Raw genomic sequence first — 14549 nt, forward strand, 5'->3', positions numbered from 1 at the left:
GTCATAACAAAACAAATATATTTAAAAAAAAACTTTCTTAGGTGCAGTGTAGCAGAGCTTAGTTTTTTGTTTTTCTCCCACATAGATAATCCCCCAAACCATTTGATTCTTCAAGTAATTAAAATCATGTCCATCTCGACCGCCTCCTATGACAGTATAATGCTTTTAAAGTAATGATTCGTTACAGCATATATTTGTGAACATATAAGTCAAAGTTTATCTGCAAAAAAAAGTATATTACCTTTGATACTTTAGGTACAATGAGCTCATACGTACTTGTAATTTTGAAAATGGGACTTTGAAATGTGTTATGACTGTTCTTTTCCTCACATCTTTCTGAGGCTGATCAAGTGTTTGTTTTTTCCATTTTATCTTCACCATCATATTTGGGTCACTTGTGCTTTCACTTTCATACCTGCTTTGGTGTGGGGGCGTCAGGAGTCGGGACCTCTGCTGGTCACATGTGGAATTAAAAACGATGCTACCCCCCGCTTCTTCTCATCAGGACTTAAATGGAGGACATGAATAAATTAAAACACAAGTAAAAGAAAGATAATTCAAACAAAAACGTTTATTGCCTTAATAATTGCTTATTTAATAGAAAGCACCTGGTTGATTATGTAACAGTACGTGAAGTTTTAGCAGCAGATCCACACAGATCATCTAGGAACAACCATCCTGTGTATCTTCCATCAGCTGTCTGGTCTCTCCCTACTTACATTCACTCAAACATGGGGATCGTTGTCCGCTGTGAAAACCTTTAAAATGAATAAACTAGAAGTAAATGCAACTTATGTTTTTAAAAAGTATCAATATCAAGTGTCTTTATCTATAATGCTTTATGGTGGTGGCTACGGATATGAGTCTTTAAGACAAATCTGCCCTTAAATTTGCAGATTTAATTTAGTTATAAACTGTAAATATATCAAGCCTAACGTTTTCCTCTCTTATCCTGTATGTATCAGCTGATATATTCATATCAGAAACTCTATTATCAGCTTCATCTGATGGGTCAGCCTCTTGTTCCTTGTGCCTGTGTATTGCTCATCCTTCATGTTTAAATGTAGATAAGAGTTATTTTTGCAGATGCTGTTCTCGACCCCGTGTTCAGACTGCGATGACGGCCTTTCCGATGTTTTCTCCCTGCAGCATCCCCATGAAAGCAGCTGGCATCTTCTCAAAGCCCTTTGTCACATGCTCCCGACTCTGAATTTTGCCCTGAAGGAAGAAAAAGAATCACAGACATTACAACACAAAGTTAATCTAGAATAATTTGGATTGTAGCTTTACTGAGGACACAGAGTCGGTCACTAACCTCCTTCAACCATCCCACCAGCCTCTTGAGGGATTCTGGGTTTTTATGCTCCCACCTGGACTGCATGAAGCCCTCCATCTTTATCTGCTTGAAGATCATGGTGAGATGTGGGTACGGACCTAAGACAGGAACAACGACAGATCGTTAAAGTGACTTATATTCACTGACTGTCAGTAACAGTCCAAAGAAACGAATTCTGTTCAGGCTAGAGTCTGTTTATACATTTCAGTAGAACAATGCCTCCCCCTGGTGGCTTAACAGGTTATTACATGTACAGTTGTGATGGATTTATTATTTTCCCAACTGAACAAAAATGTTGTCTGACCTTTTTTTGTAACTTTAATTACTTTAACACTTTATTGGACTGTATCCAAGCAATATCTTCTATGCAGGTTCCTTGTGTGACCTTAAAACTTGAACACTGTTAGATTTGCGTTGTGTGCGATGGTAAAGGTTCGAGTGATGGGTTGGTATTTGCACCCCTAGGACATACCTGATATACTGCACAAATATGCATTAAAGTTTACACAGGCAATGCACCTAAGATAATATACAATACAATAAAAAAAATCTTGGACAATAGAGATTATTTCCAGGATATTCAGTCGTTTTAATCAATTTCCAGGCCGATTCCGTGACTTCCAGGTTTTCTACACTGTTCTATTTGCTTTTCATTATGTTTTTGCACAAGCAGGCATCTGGTTTACATCTGCAGAACTGTTGATATGTAAAATGAGAGCAAGGGGAAGTGCTCACCCTCCTGAGGTGTGGAGTCATTGTACACAGAAATACTCCCACACACTGCGATCCTTCCGAAGTTCTTCATCTGGTGCAGGGCCACGCTCGAAAAGGAGCCTCCCACCTGAAATCAAAAACAGGCCAATGAAAAAGGAACAACAGGCGAGAGTGTAGAGACCAAACAGGAAGATTTCAAGCACACTTGTTCAGGGTTTTTACGTTTTCAAACATGCAGTCATATCCCTCCGGAGCCGCTCTCTTCAGCGCCTCCTCCAGGGAGCCCACGGTCTTGTAGTTGAAGGCCTCGTCGAAGCCCAGCTCTTTGAGGAAGGCCACCTTGGCGTCAGAGCCAGTCGAGCCCACCACCCTGCAGCCCTTGATCTTGGCGATCTGGCCCACCACGGAGCCCACGGCGCCGGCTGCTGCGTTCACCAGCAGCGTCTCACCTTTCTGGAGTCCCAACACCTCCTCGATGCCATACAGCGCCGTGAGCCTGGATGGAAAAGGAGAGGGAGAGGGAGTGAATGTTAACATTTAACAGCTAAAAAGCAGGAGGGGATGTTTCCCTTCACTTCCCCCCGGAGGAGCCTCTCTGACCTCTGCAGTAAACTCTGAGTCATTGTTATCAGTGCTTATAAGGTGACTTCATCTAATCAGGAGGAAAAACATCTGGAGTCTCACCTGTTTATTTTCTCAAAGCAAGACACATCTCAGCCTGTTCCTCTCGGCTGAGAATCAGCACTCTCCCTTATCGGGCAAATATTAACAAGGAAGTGATAAAAGGTTTTTCAGCTTTAGATTCTTCTGTGATGTGATATCTCTCAGGGAATGTTGACTTTAATGCTCTGTGCATAACGATTCACACATGGGAGTCGGCCAAGTTCAGCTGCTTCCTCCTCAGCAGCGTGTCCTACCGTCATGCTTCTTAGCACTTTCAGTTTTTTAGTTAATAATAAGCCTTTGATGTGCCTCTGTATTTATGATTCAGCGGAGAGAGAACATCCTGATCACCAACTTCCACGAGAAGGGGTCCTGACCTTTTCTGGACTTTGTTTGTCACAGATGAAAAACGCAGCAGGAGATCGTTCTGTTCGGACAAGTTCACAACAACAGGATAAAGTCATCCTGACTTATTCGTAATGTTCCAGTCATCCACACGCCCACTCGTTCACTGGAAACCTTCCTGTTGTCTTCTCAAATGTTCGCACTCGGACACTTTACTAAGAAAACTTACTTGGACACTTATATTGTCACATAGCTAAAGTGATGGAAAGGCCGGGACAACCAGCAGCTGCTTTGTGTCTATTAGAAAACCTGAAATTGCACTTTAACCTCTGGAAACCTGTGAGATGTATTAACTCCTCTGGACCCAGCTTGTGTTGGTCTTACCCTGGCATGCCGATGGTGCCCAGAGCCAGAGACAACGAGACGTCTTGAGGCCACTCGGGCATGATGGGAATAAGGCCCGTGCCGTCGCTGAGCGTGTGGGTTCTCCAGCCACAGCGCCCGACCACATGGCTCCCCACGGGAAACGCTGGGTTTCTACTTTGGATCACTCTACAGAAGGAAAACAAGAGAGGGGGGGGGGAGTCACCACCTGTCGGCAATTCAAACCATGGTGTCTTATGTATAACAGATTTCACAACAGTTGAACAGACTCAGAAGTCATTAAAATCCAGCGTTTATCTTCAATATTCAGCAAAATATGAAGAATTCTTAATAGAGTTTTGTGGATTTGCTACAGCTGCAGCTCTTCTGCTTCACCAGCCGCACGCAGTTAGTGAGTTTAACGAACTGTGGTCGACTACAAAGCAAAGAAGAAAAAACAAATGTGGGTTTGAGGGTCATTATTTAGACGATCTTTGGAAAGTTTGGTCGCGAAGTGGTTTGTTGTTCTGGGTTTATCGACAGAAAGAGACATTCCTTCTGTAAACAGATGAAGCGCCTGAACTCGGCCAAGAACATTTCGATTGAGTCACTGGGAATAGAAGGCTAAGCTAATCACAGGCAGGTGGAGGCCCTGCTCTCTCACAACAGATCAAAGACATTTCTCTGTTTGTGTGTGTGTGTGTGTGTGTGTGTGTTCCTTACTTGGCCACTTGAGTTCCAATCATCACCTCGCCCTCCTTCATGCGAACCCGACTGAACGGCCTGGAGAGACATTACACGTTACATTTCATATGCGTTGTGGGCCCATTAACAATAAATAACTATGAAAAGGTTCTAGATGCACGATTCTACCTCATGTACGGGTCGACGCTGAGAAACAAGGCCTCCAGAAGCACCTCTGAACAAAAGACAGGGAAGAACGACAGGGTTCGACAGTGAAAACAAAGACAGTCTTCTCCTACATGCACGAGTCAGTGGATAATAATAACAAACTATATTTAAACGACACTTTTCAAGATGAAATATGAGGCGTATTGTGATTTGAAATGGACTGGATCATCGTCATACCTCCATCCTTGGGCTCGGGCAGCTCCTCCGTCTTCAGCTGGAAGTCGCTGTCCTTCGGGAAGCCATCGAAGTGTTTGGTCAGGACCCACGTCTTGGCTTGGACCATGGCTTCTAACAACTTTATTAATGTTCATGCACATTTGATTGAAAGAAAGTGAAAAGAGGGGATAGAGTGAAATTACCTCAAGGTGCCACACTGACTCTAATACATCGCTTTGTCTCAGAGGTGGGAAGCAGCATTACATTGTCATTGCGTGTGTCTGGTGCTCCGTGGCTTTACATCTGTGACTCTTCTGTGCAATGTTAGATTAAATGTTGAATGCAATCAGCAGGTACAGGGAAATGCAAATGAAAACATACCTGCAACCACAACTGCCCATTCAAACCATGAAGAGGAAAAACATGCAGAACACCAGTGAGAAGTAAACTGTTAATATGTGATGACATGAATATAATGATCAAAGATTAAAGTGAGAACTGAACTTCCTGCTGTGCATTAAAACTCTGCTTCCTGAGGCTCCTTCTCTACGTTAGCAGCTAATCACTGAATCTACTTCTTCTCCTTCTATTTAAACACTTTTTCTAACAAGCAGGTTCACGATGAAAGTACATTTACTCGTTTGACTCACCAGTTATGTCTTCTTACAACAGAAATGGCAGATCTCGCTTCATGCCGCTGGGACAGAGGACAGGGCGGGAACCCGCAGGGAGTCGCGCCTCCTTCGTCAACCCCCATTGGTCAATGGTTGAAACGCTACTTCCGGCGTGATGACGTGGAACGTTATGCCGCGCCCCTGCGTGTTACCGTCGCGTCGGTTTGGATGTTTGGCGGGTGCGAAGCTAACCGGCTAAGTGCTAGCTAAGGAGGAGCTGGTGAGTGGAAGAAGTAAGTTTGGTCATTATACGTTATTTATTATTATAACTGACGCAGCTAGCACGAGCTACGCTAGCTATTAGCATTGTAGCCATGCTTTCCAGCTGTTAACCGGACGCTGTTAGCAGCCATATAGCAGTGTAGCACACATGATGCTAATGGTAGCTAGCTGAAAGTAGGGACCGTTGTTTTGTATTAATTATCATTACAAGGAATAAACCAAGTGTGACGTTAGCCCTCAGCAGGAAACAACATGTCAGTGTCTTTCTCTTGTCGGAGCAGACAATACAAACAACATGTCAGCTAATGCCAGGCTCGAACTAACTCTTATTAGAAGCAGCAGGAAACTGGTATCTCTCCAACACAATCAATTCTGACAGGTTCAACTTTACGCTGCTGCCATATGTTTTATACTCAGTGATTGTCTCATGATGCTGTGTGTAAGGAATTGGTTATACTGGTTTAACAGCACTCATAAGACAGTTATAGTTGCTGGAGAAAACAAAGAAGTGAAGAGGAGGAAGAAAAAGGCTTCAGAGAGCTTATAGTTGTCTTTGCCCTACCTTATCTTACTGTTTCACCTCATTCTCAATCCTTCTCATTGTGCTGCCATGTGACTGAGTAGCACAGTAACAAGGGGGACACAGGGTGCAGAGTCACCATGTTAAACGGGGGCCACTTTGTGGAGGCGATTGGCCGTCTCGGTTATCCCGATGCCTCATCGCTGAAGGCCTCCGAGTTCGACTGGCTGTTCGACTGCGCTCCGGAGAATCTCCACTTCTTGCGCTTTGTCTGTCGGTCCCTCAACCGCAACAATGTTCTCACCGTGGAGGAGGCACAGGCTTTTCAGGAACTACGAAAGTCCGGCAAACCGATTCTGGATGAAGCAGCTTTGGGAGAGGTCCTAAAAACCATTGGCCCTTCAGATGGGAGCAGTGGGTCTTCGTCTTCATCCTCTGGATTTGCAGCCGAGGGTGATTTGGACGTGGAGGACCTTGAGGCCGAGCTCCAAGCGCTGCGTAAAGAGAGAGAGCTGAAGCAGCGACGCTTTAACAAGCTACAGGTTGTGGCCACCTCTCGGGCAGATGTTGACCTGCGACTCGCTGCAGAGCTGGAGAAAGCTGCGTGTAAGCTTAAGGAGGCCAATACTTCTATCGGAGGTGAGAATGCTGACACCAACACTCTGTTACAAAACCTAACGGATGAGGTGAGGAAACTTGCTTCATATGTCCCTACTCAGCCAGAGACTGTGGCCCCATCACACTCCTCAATCTCTAAAAGGCCCCCAGTCCTCCTTTCTCAGCTGTCCTTGGATCCTTATCTGCACCAGGAGGAGCTCAACACCAAAACACTAGCTGCCTTCACTCAGAAGCATTTCTTCCAGGGCATCTCTGACATTGTTGAGACTTCTTGCTCTGAGCGCTTCCAGGTCCTCGACCTCAGCTCTTGTGAAGATGGAGAGGAGGACAAGGAGGAGAAAGTGAGGGAAGAGCATGAGGGAAAAGAGAAGGAGGCACGGGTGGTGGAGCGTAGGAGGACGGAGATGGCCAGACTTCAATGGTCTCATATCGTGACCCAACATCAACTGATGCAGGCACTGGCAGAAGAGAAGAGTGTCGAGGCTGGACTGGATTGGCTGTCAGAGCAGTCAGCTCATACTAAGGTAAAGCAGACATATACAGTTAAGTGTATTTTCTTGACTGTTGTTCATAGTGTCACTGTTCCCTTGAGCTCTCATTCATAACTTTCTCTTTACTCCATCAGAGCATTTCCACCTCCTCCTCGCTTCATGTGCGTGAAGTGGTGTCCAGGAAGGAGCTGCAGGCTGTGGAGGCTGAGCTGGAGGCTCTGCTTCATGGACCAGTACCCGCTGCACTGAGGGAGTCAGCCAGGCTCATTAATGTGCCTGTTGTGAGGGGAGACCTGGCTCTGCAGCTGTCCAGGCAGGACTACTACACCTCCAGACAGGATCAGGTTAGTAGGTGACAGCTCACATTTCACCATGAGATTGTTTCTGTGATCAACTTGGACTGTTGCTGCTTCCTACACATGAAACTACCTCTGCCATTGTAAGACGACTTGGACAAAAAAATCAACAGCCACACTAAAATGAAATGTAACTCTCCCCCTTAGGTTCGTGACTACCTTCTCCGTCAGAAGGCGTCCTTTGACCTGCTCCTGCTGGCTCAGCAGATGGAGCAGAGGAGATGGAGGATGTGTCTGAAGCACCTTGGAGAAGTAAAAAGCAGGATGCTAGAGGAAAGTGAAGCAGCAGCTCTCAGGATTGAGTCCCTGGCAAGTCCTGACCTGGCTATCAACCCCAGGAAGAATCCGATCATCAGCTGCAGGGATGCAGCCTTCAGCCGGTAAGAAAAGTCAGACTGTGTGGTACAGACCTGTTTTATTGCTAAACAAGTTTTAGCTTGTTCACTCACCTTCTCTGCAATATCTGTCTTGTACGGAATTGTTTAAATTAATTCTGTGTTACCTTGGAATGTAACTCCTTGTTTTCAATGCTTTCCTCAGACTGCTCCAGATCCTCAACCACGATTCAGATCAAGGCCGATCGGAGCCTTTTCGGACGTACGAAGCCTTGGACCAGGCCGCTCGTGACCTGGCAGGAAACCTCCAGGTGACCCGAGACGCCTTAGCTGGTGCCGGCCGCGAACAGCACTACACCACTGCCCGTCTTAACGGCGACAGTGAGGCGCTTCACAGGGCCATGCACACAGAGCTCCAGCAGCTGGTCCTGGGGCCGCAGGTATGTCCAATGGCCACCACAGATCAGGAGCTGCTCTGCCCCAATGCACAGGTGGGTCTCTTTCCTTTCACTTAAGTTACAGCCATGTTAGTCGACCACACAAGAAATCCTTAATGTGAGTTGGCTGATTTTTAAATTACCCGTCACTGTTGGTGAGGTTACCTGGTGGCACCACATTTTCCTTCTTTTCACAAATATCACAATGTCATGTACTTCACTTAAAGCAGCACAGGTGTTTGGTATATGAGCACCGTGTGGGAAATGGTCCTCAGGAGGAATCTGCTTTGCTGGATGACACAAGTTTTATTTTGAAGCACAGTGATGTTTGTCTGTTGACTGAGAATATGAACGTGTACATGTGTTTGTGTCACAAGCAAAGTATATTCTTCCCTTAAACGTTGCAGAAGTTTCTTTGAACAACCTTATTTGTATAACTAGTTGTTTTGGTTATTAAAACTGGCCCTAGTTTGATATGTGCTCACTATTAATTTCTGTCTTTCTCTTCCCTCGTGCTTTGTCCCCACAGGAGCTGACATCCAAGCTTGTGGAAGCAGAGTCACAGCTGCAGATTTTGCAGAACTTAATGCAAGAAATCATGGGGGAGGTAAAAGCCAAACGCTCTCAGCTGGAGCGCAATGCCCTCCTGAAGCGGGAGAGACAGTTATACATCTACTTTCACTTGGATGCCCGACTGCTGAAGAAAATAGTGGAAGATCTGGAGGGCAAGATGCCTGCGAAGAAGGGACTGCGATAGTCAAACGATCAAGACTGGATGAGGAGATTTATTTTAGTCAACTCAAACTCTGGGGAGTCTTCGTGCAACAGGAGGCAATGGTCTAATTGAAGCTTGAAGAGATGCTGGTTGGAGAAGCACACCGTGTGCCTTCAGTGGAGCTTTACTTATTAAGCCCCGCTCTGTGTGAAACTGAACGTTCTCTCAGTTTGTCTTGGAGACGGAGATCGATCCCTGAAGTCCTCACTTGACTCTTCTTTGCTCAACTTGGGGAAAAGTGGTTTGGTTTTATAAGAAAGTTGTTGCTTATACCCTGACTTCTGTACGTCAAACAAATCATTTTCCGTTAACTAATCCCAAAAAATGTTGGAGTTCTTTGTTTCAAGTCTTGTGATGAATAAAGTAAAATGTTAATCTTAATTTTTTTTCCCTTTTATCATTGTGAAGTTGTACATGTTCCTGGAAGTTTAGCAACATACCCATAATAGTTATTACACTGACTGATCTCTCTCCCTTTTTGTCCCTTGTCCTGCTCAGGTGTTTCACAGCTGAGGAGTCAGAGCCTCAGTTAGAGTAGCAGTTGTGCTGATAGGGTGGAGATGGAGCAGTCTAGCTGCAGGTTGTACTCAGGACCTCTGTCCCAGGCGGCCCAGAAGATTCTGGCTGTTCTGCAGGTCCAGCGTAACTCCAACAATCACAGGCCAAGTCAGTCAGGACACAATTAGAGACAATCTTACTTAAGCCTGTTGTGTCATATTATGGATAAGAAAATATTAACATGTATATTATTCATGTCATTGCTGTTGTTAGTGCTATTCAAATTCATATTTTTTACTTGATTTAACGTTATGGTGTGATAGGCCTCTTTGAATACAGTAGGAAACTATTTTATAGCCAAGTAACCTACTTTATACTTTAATTTATATCCTGTAACATGAGATACTGTGAGTTACTTTGAGCCTTTTGTAGGTTTTGTTACAGTCAAACAAAATTCTACGAGAAAAAAAAAAGTATTCTTGATAAATGGCAAATCACAGACTAGAGAGGGTCTCCCACTAACCAGAAGGTCAGTGGTTGTATCCTCCAGTTTGCAAAGTGTCCTTGGGTGTCTGCTTGGGTGTATGAATGGTGTGTGAATGAAAAGTTTTTTCTATAGAAGTGCAGTTTGAATGGGTACTTGTACTTTAAAGCGTGGTGAGTGGTCGATTGTGGCAGTAGTGTACTTGTTATATATTATATTTATAAGAAAATGTGCGACTTCATTTTGTGGGCATGTGTTGTATGTACTAAGTTTGAAAGAAGGACACATGATGGAGCATTAACAGGTCAGACTAGTTTCTGCTGATTAAGTGGACACTGAATATGTATTATTTACATTTTTTGATTCTCTGGAGTTTACATATCTCTTCTCCATGTTATGTGTGTGTGGTAGTGGAGAGGTTTTATGACAGCCAGAGGGAGCCTTGGGTCCAGAGCAGCAGCAGCAACATGAATCACGAGGAGAGAAAAGACAGAGGCACAGATCGGTAAATCAAATCAAGTGAAGTAAAGGCTTCACACAGTTGTCCTCGCATGCACTTGGGTTCTGTTAGCTTCTTCATTTGCCAGTAAATGTTACACTTGTGGTTTTTCCGAGTGGAGAATTGCGGCGGCTTCCCAGACTGCACAGTCATGGCAAACATTAGCAGTTTAACACTTTATTAAAGTGCAAGAGCAGAGGATTTTTAATCACCGTATTTGGTTGAATTATTCTAAATTCGCAAAAGGTAATATATTTTAACTGTTAAAGTCTTATTTATATGCTAATACCATAACAAATCCTGAATGCTCTTTATAAAAGTGTCAAATATGAGAAGTGAAGTTAAGCCCCTGTTCACCTGTTAAAATTCAGGCCATGGTCCAGACCCCAGGTGTCTCACCATGACTCCCCCAGTGAGAGGCAGATCTCTGAGACCTCAGCCGACTATCAGTACTCACAGACACCAGAAAGCTCCCTGTCATCCCAGGCCGCCTCCTGTTCCTCCTCTTCCTGCTGGGATCCCACACTCCGAAGGGAGACGTCTCAGAATGAAGCCAGTTATCAGTGCTCACAGGCATATTCCCACAGAACGCACTCCAAACCCCCTTCTTACCAGTCCAGCCAGGCTCCATCATCGATTCAGTGTGAGGCAGAAACCTTCTCCCATAGAGACAGATACAACCTGTCTCTGCAAGTACCAGCAAGGCTTTCTGAACATCAGTGGAGAGAGTAAGTAGTAAGAGTATTTAAAGTATTTAATTATTAAGTTTAAAGGCGTCTATCTACTTTTTCTTAAATATGTATGTAGTGTATTGCTTTGGCTGAGGCGAAGAGAATAATTCTCTTTTTTCTCTCATAGCAACACTGAAGAAATCAGGCCATCTTTCATCCTCAGTCTTTCTCCAGACGATAGGAGTCCTGATGAGGGATTGTTCCCCACAGTGGAAAACCCAGATACCCATAAAGAGGAGCCTGCTTTGGTTTATCAGCCAGTCTCATCCTGTCATAGCACAAGTTATGATACAGATAATAGCACAACAGGTCCCCTGAAAGATGCAAAAGGCTGGAACATCCTCAGAAATGAGCTAGAAGGCGCTGTAGCTTCAGACACTTGTCTCCAGGGCAAGCAACTTCTGTCTGACCCCAGTGAAGAGGCCCCTAGTGGAGGAGAACATGGGCCGATATTATATCTGCAATCAGAGGCTGAAACAACTAAGACTGGAAGGACACTTTTTCCTCCCTGTGGTAGATTAACAAGGCAAGAGACGAGCTGTTATTCAAATTCACCAAAGCAGATGAGACAAGGACATGTGGAGGAAGATATGGAGCAGATCCCGGATGTGTCTGAGGAAGCTTCTGGAAAAATGATAAATGGTGAACATGAAATACACAAAGGAGCAAATGGGTTTAAGAATAAAGAGATGGGACAAGTAGATGCAACCCTACAAAGTAAGACAGGATCACCCAATGAAATGAAAGGATGTCCACTGGGAACCAATGAGATCACCAGTTTGGCATCTACAGCAAGTTATATGGACAAAAGCTTCCTTTGTTATCCTGAGGTTGCAGAGTCAGGGCAGGAAGAAGATAATGACGCTGTTTACAAACTTAATACACTTGAAGTCAAAAATGTTGAGCATCCACCTGTCGTTGAGAGTAAGGAGATACCAGTGGGTTGTTACACTGGCAGAGCAGAAAGGGGAACCCACACAGTGAACCCAGAAGGAGCACTGGTGCAATGTGAGCCCAACACATTAATCCAGTGTGACGCCACTGCTGATGACCTGGACAGAGCCACAGAGAGAAGAGTAGATGAAGTGATGAAGAGTGGATTTGAAGTGGAAACTAAGAGCAGGACAAATTCAGGCATTCAAACAGGGACTGAAGATGAGATGGAGACAGACCAGAGTTTATCTGATGTCCAGATAAAGATTGAGACAGATCATAGAGAAGTGAGTAAGTTACAGAGACAAGACACTAATCCAGAAGAGAAGGGGACAGACATAGATGAGTCAGTGATGCTTCAAGAGGACAGGGAAGATGAGACAACTACAGGTAAATGCATTATTGGCAAAGGTAACATGTAACTGAGGGGAACTCGGTTTGGCTTTTAGATTATCTCAAATACTTTTATCTGCATGACCCAAGTTTATAAATATCTGACTTGTATATATATTTCAACTACTGACCACTAGAGAGTGCTATAATACCTTCCCATGTACATGCTGCAGGAGTTGCGCACCGCAGCAGTACAGGCCAGCATCTTCAAATGATGCGGTCAAGTAGCCACATGAAGAATTCATTAAACAAGAGGGTCTCTTGAAAGAGCTCAACGATTAAGTATTTATTCCACCCATTTATAGGTTCAAGAGACTAAGAATTACTAAACACTGCCTTTATGATATAACTCCTAGTCCTATGGTTGTGTTACAGCAATGAGGAAGGGTGTGTGGAGTTTGGGGTTTGGAATATTTGATCAGAAAACGTGCCAATAACGCATTAAAGACCAGAAAGCTACTCTTAATGTTCAAAGTGTACAGGCCTCAGGTCACGCAAACATAATACATTAATGTTTGGGTTTCCTTTATACTGAATTAATATATCATTGAACTGAAATCAAAATTTAGTGCATTGTTTTTGATGCCAGTTTCTGGCTCAAGGGGAAAGCAGAAGAGCTAGTGTGTTTGAACTTGTGCCAACAATCTTGCTCGTGGCTCTCAGCCATCTTTCTTTTTCAATCTGAGTGGCGGTAATGACAGAGCAGTGCTGAAGAGACTCAGCACTGATGAGAGATGTTGTGTGCCTGCTCACCTTTCATCTGCAGGAAGGGAACTTGAGTCTCAGCAGCTGCGACAATGCTGAGTCAACACACACACACACACGTACACAAACACAAACTTAGCAACACAAGTTGTGTGGTAATAAAATGTCAGTTTCATCTCAGCCAGAGTCAGTGTTGGCTGACCTTGTCCTGTCTCGCACCACTGAAGTCTCACACTGTCCAAGCGTCCACACATGTTTACGCAAACATGCTTACACAACAGAGCCTCGTCATCGATTGAGAACGTGTCTGAAAAGTGATGATCAGATAGAAACGGTCTTACCTTCATCCCTGCAGAGGACTCGGGGAGCGAGAGATGTCCCAGACCGACGTCCCTGGAGTGTGAGACAAGAGGGTCAGAGGTGAACGTGTCCTTTCTCCATCTGCACCAAGGCAACGTGCAAGTAAGTCTGTTGAGCAAGGTCACAGGTTTAAGACATTATTTGCCTTATTTGAATACATAATGTGAGAAGATGTAGAAGCACATGAGGCAGAGATCCAATGTTAGTTTGATAGATTAGTTTTTTAAAAAGTTATCTTTTCTGAGGCACATAAACTGGAGGAGAAAGTCCCTGACTACTCGTCTTTTTCTACAGAAATACTGACATGTCTTTATGTTTCTCTGTCTGTATACGTCTCCCACTCTACTGCTGTAATCCCTGTATGTGGAGGCAGTGTCTAAAGCATCAACACCAAAAAAGTCCTGAAATATAAATCGCTGCATCCAAAAGGATTAGGCTTCTATTTCCCCGATGCACATAGAAATCAATCTGGCTTGTGCAAAACAGTGTGCTGTCGGCAGTACTGCAGAACCCCCACAAGTGATAGTTCCCCACTGAGTCATAACATAAAAAAAAAAAAAATCCCTGACACAGTAGTCCAAGGTGGATATTGGCAGGAAAAGAGAGGGAACAGCAAAGGGACAAAAGTAAAGGAGAGGAAGGTGTGGGAGTGAGAGAGAGTGGCGAAGGAGAAGAAGAGATAGAAAGAGGAGCAGGACTTCACTGTATTGCTACGATCAGCAGTAAACGCACCGATCCATTCTCTCTCTTTCTCCCCTCATGCACTCCTTCGAGCTCCACCTCAGCCGCTGCCGGACTTCAGGCCCTGCTTCGGTTTTCTATCTATATCCTGCAGCTCAGCAGCCTGGTTGGTTGACTGCGTCAGCAGGAAAACGGGTCGTGTTTTCTGGGAAATGAGGAAGACTCCTCAGGGAGCTGAGTCACAGGGAATCCTACATATCCATGTGCATACATAAAACTCATGGTCAACGAAAGTCCTCAGAAAACCCCACAATTTTTGATTTAAAGAAAATCCCCAAGTGCCTGTGT

The 14549-nt window shown here is 44.4% G+C and overlaps 3 protein-coding genes across 5 annotated transcripts in view; 2 read left to right on the forward strand and 1 right to left on the reverse strand.

The window, feature by feature from the left end:
- Positions 1-551: 551 nt before the first annotated feature.
- LOC133949733 (prostaglandin reductase 1-like) lies at positions 552-5242 on the reverse strand. 2 transcript variants are annotated; one of them, XM_062383709.1, is made up of 9 exons: positions 5140-5242; positions 4511-4628; positions 4295-4340; positions 4145-4204; positions 3443-3610; positions 2273-2546; positions 2072-2177; positions 1316-1434; positions 552-1218 (listed from the first exon to the last, which is right to left on the reverse strand). In XM_062383709.1, exons 2-9 carry the CDS (start codon positions 4614-4616, stop codon positions 1108-1110), a joined length of 990 nt encoding a protein of 329 aa, XP_062239693.1. In that variant the 5' UTR covers positions 4617-4628; positions 5140-5242; the 3' UTR covers positions 552-1107. The 2 variants fall into 2 exon arrangements, with proteins under 2 accessions (XP_062239693.1, XP_062239692.1); XM_062383708.1 differs by lacking the exon at positions 5140-5242 and adding an exon at positions 4871-5112.
- Positions 5149-9298, forward strand: haus3 (HAUS augmin-like complex, subunit 3). 2 transcript variants are annotated; one of them, XM_062383682.1, is made up of 6 exons: positions 5149-5396; positions 6010-7047; positions 7149-7358; positions 7518-7750; positions 7911-8196; positions 8672-9298. In XM_062383682.1, exons 2-6 carry the CDS (start codon positions 6046-6048, stop codon positions 8897-8899), a joined length of 1959 nt encoding a protein of 652 aa, XP_062239666.1. In that variant the 5' UTR covers positions 5149-5396; positions 6010-6045; the 3' UTR covers positions 8900-9298. The 2 variants fall into 2 exon arrangements, with proteins under 2 accessions (XP_062239666.1, XP_062239667.1); XM_062383683.1 differs by having other exon boundaries at positions 5150-5396; positions 7911-8145.
- A 179-nt stretch (positions 9299-9477) lies between these two features.
- Positions 9478-14549, forward strand: part of poln (polymerase (DNA directed) nu) — a 36511-nt gene continuing 31439 nt past the window's right edge. The window contains exons 1-2 of the mRNA XM_062384546.1: positions 9478-9587; positions 10770-11091. Of these exons, the coding sequence (XP_062240530.1) occupies positions 9478-9587; positions 10770-11091 (432 nt within the window). The remainder of the gene's footprint in view (positions 9588-10769; positions 11092-14549) is intronic.

Source organism: Platichthys flesus, chromosome 24, assembly GCF_949316205.1.
Source record: "Platichthys flesus chromosome 24, fPlaFle2.1, whole genome shotgun sequence".
NCBI classification, from domain to species: Eukaryota; Metazoa; Chordata; class Actinopteri; order Pleuronectiformes; family Pleuronectidae; genus Platichthys; species Platichthys flesus.

Bases quoted from the DNA above. Each gene is read 5' to 3' on its own strand.
- LOC133949733 (XM_062383708.1), bottom strand. From the start codon at position 4,957: ATGTCATCACATATTAACAGTTTACTTCTCACTGGTGTTCTGCATGTT. The intron at 4,629-4,870 runs GTATGTTTTCAT...ACATTAATAAAG, and splicing joins ATGGGCAGTTGTGGTTGCAG to TTGTTAGAAGCCATGGTCCA. The intron at 4,205-4,294 runs GTAGAATCGTGC...ATGTCTCTCCAG, and splicing joins AGCGTCGACCCGTACATGAG to GCCGTTCAGTCGGGTTCGCA.
- haus3 (XM_062383682.1), top strand. From the start codon at position 6,046: ATGTTAAACGGGGGCCACTTTGTGGAGGCGATTGGCCGTCTCGGTTAT. The intron at 7,048-7,148 runs GTAAAGCAGACA...TTACTCCATCAG, and splicing joins AGCAGTCAGCTCATACTAAG to AGCATTTCCACCTCCTCCTC. The intron at 7,359-7,517 runs GTTAGTAGGTGA...TCTCCCCCTTAG, and splicing joins ACACCTCCAGACAGGATCAG to GTTCGTGACTACCTTCTCCG.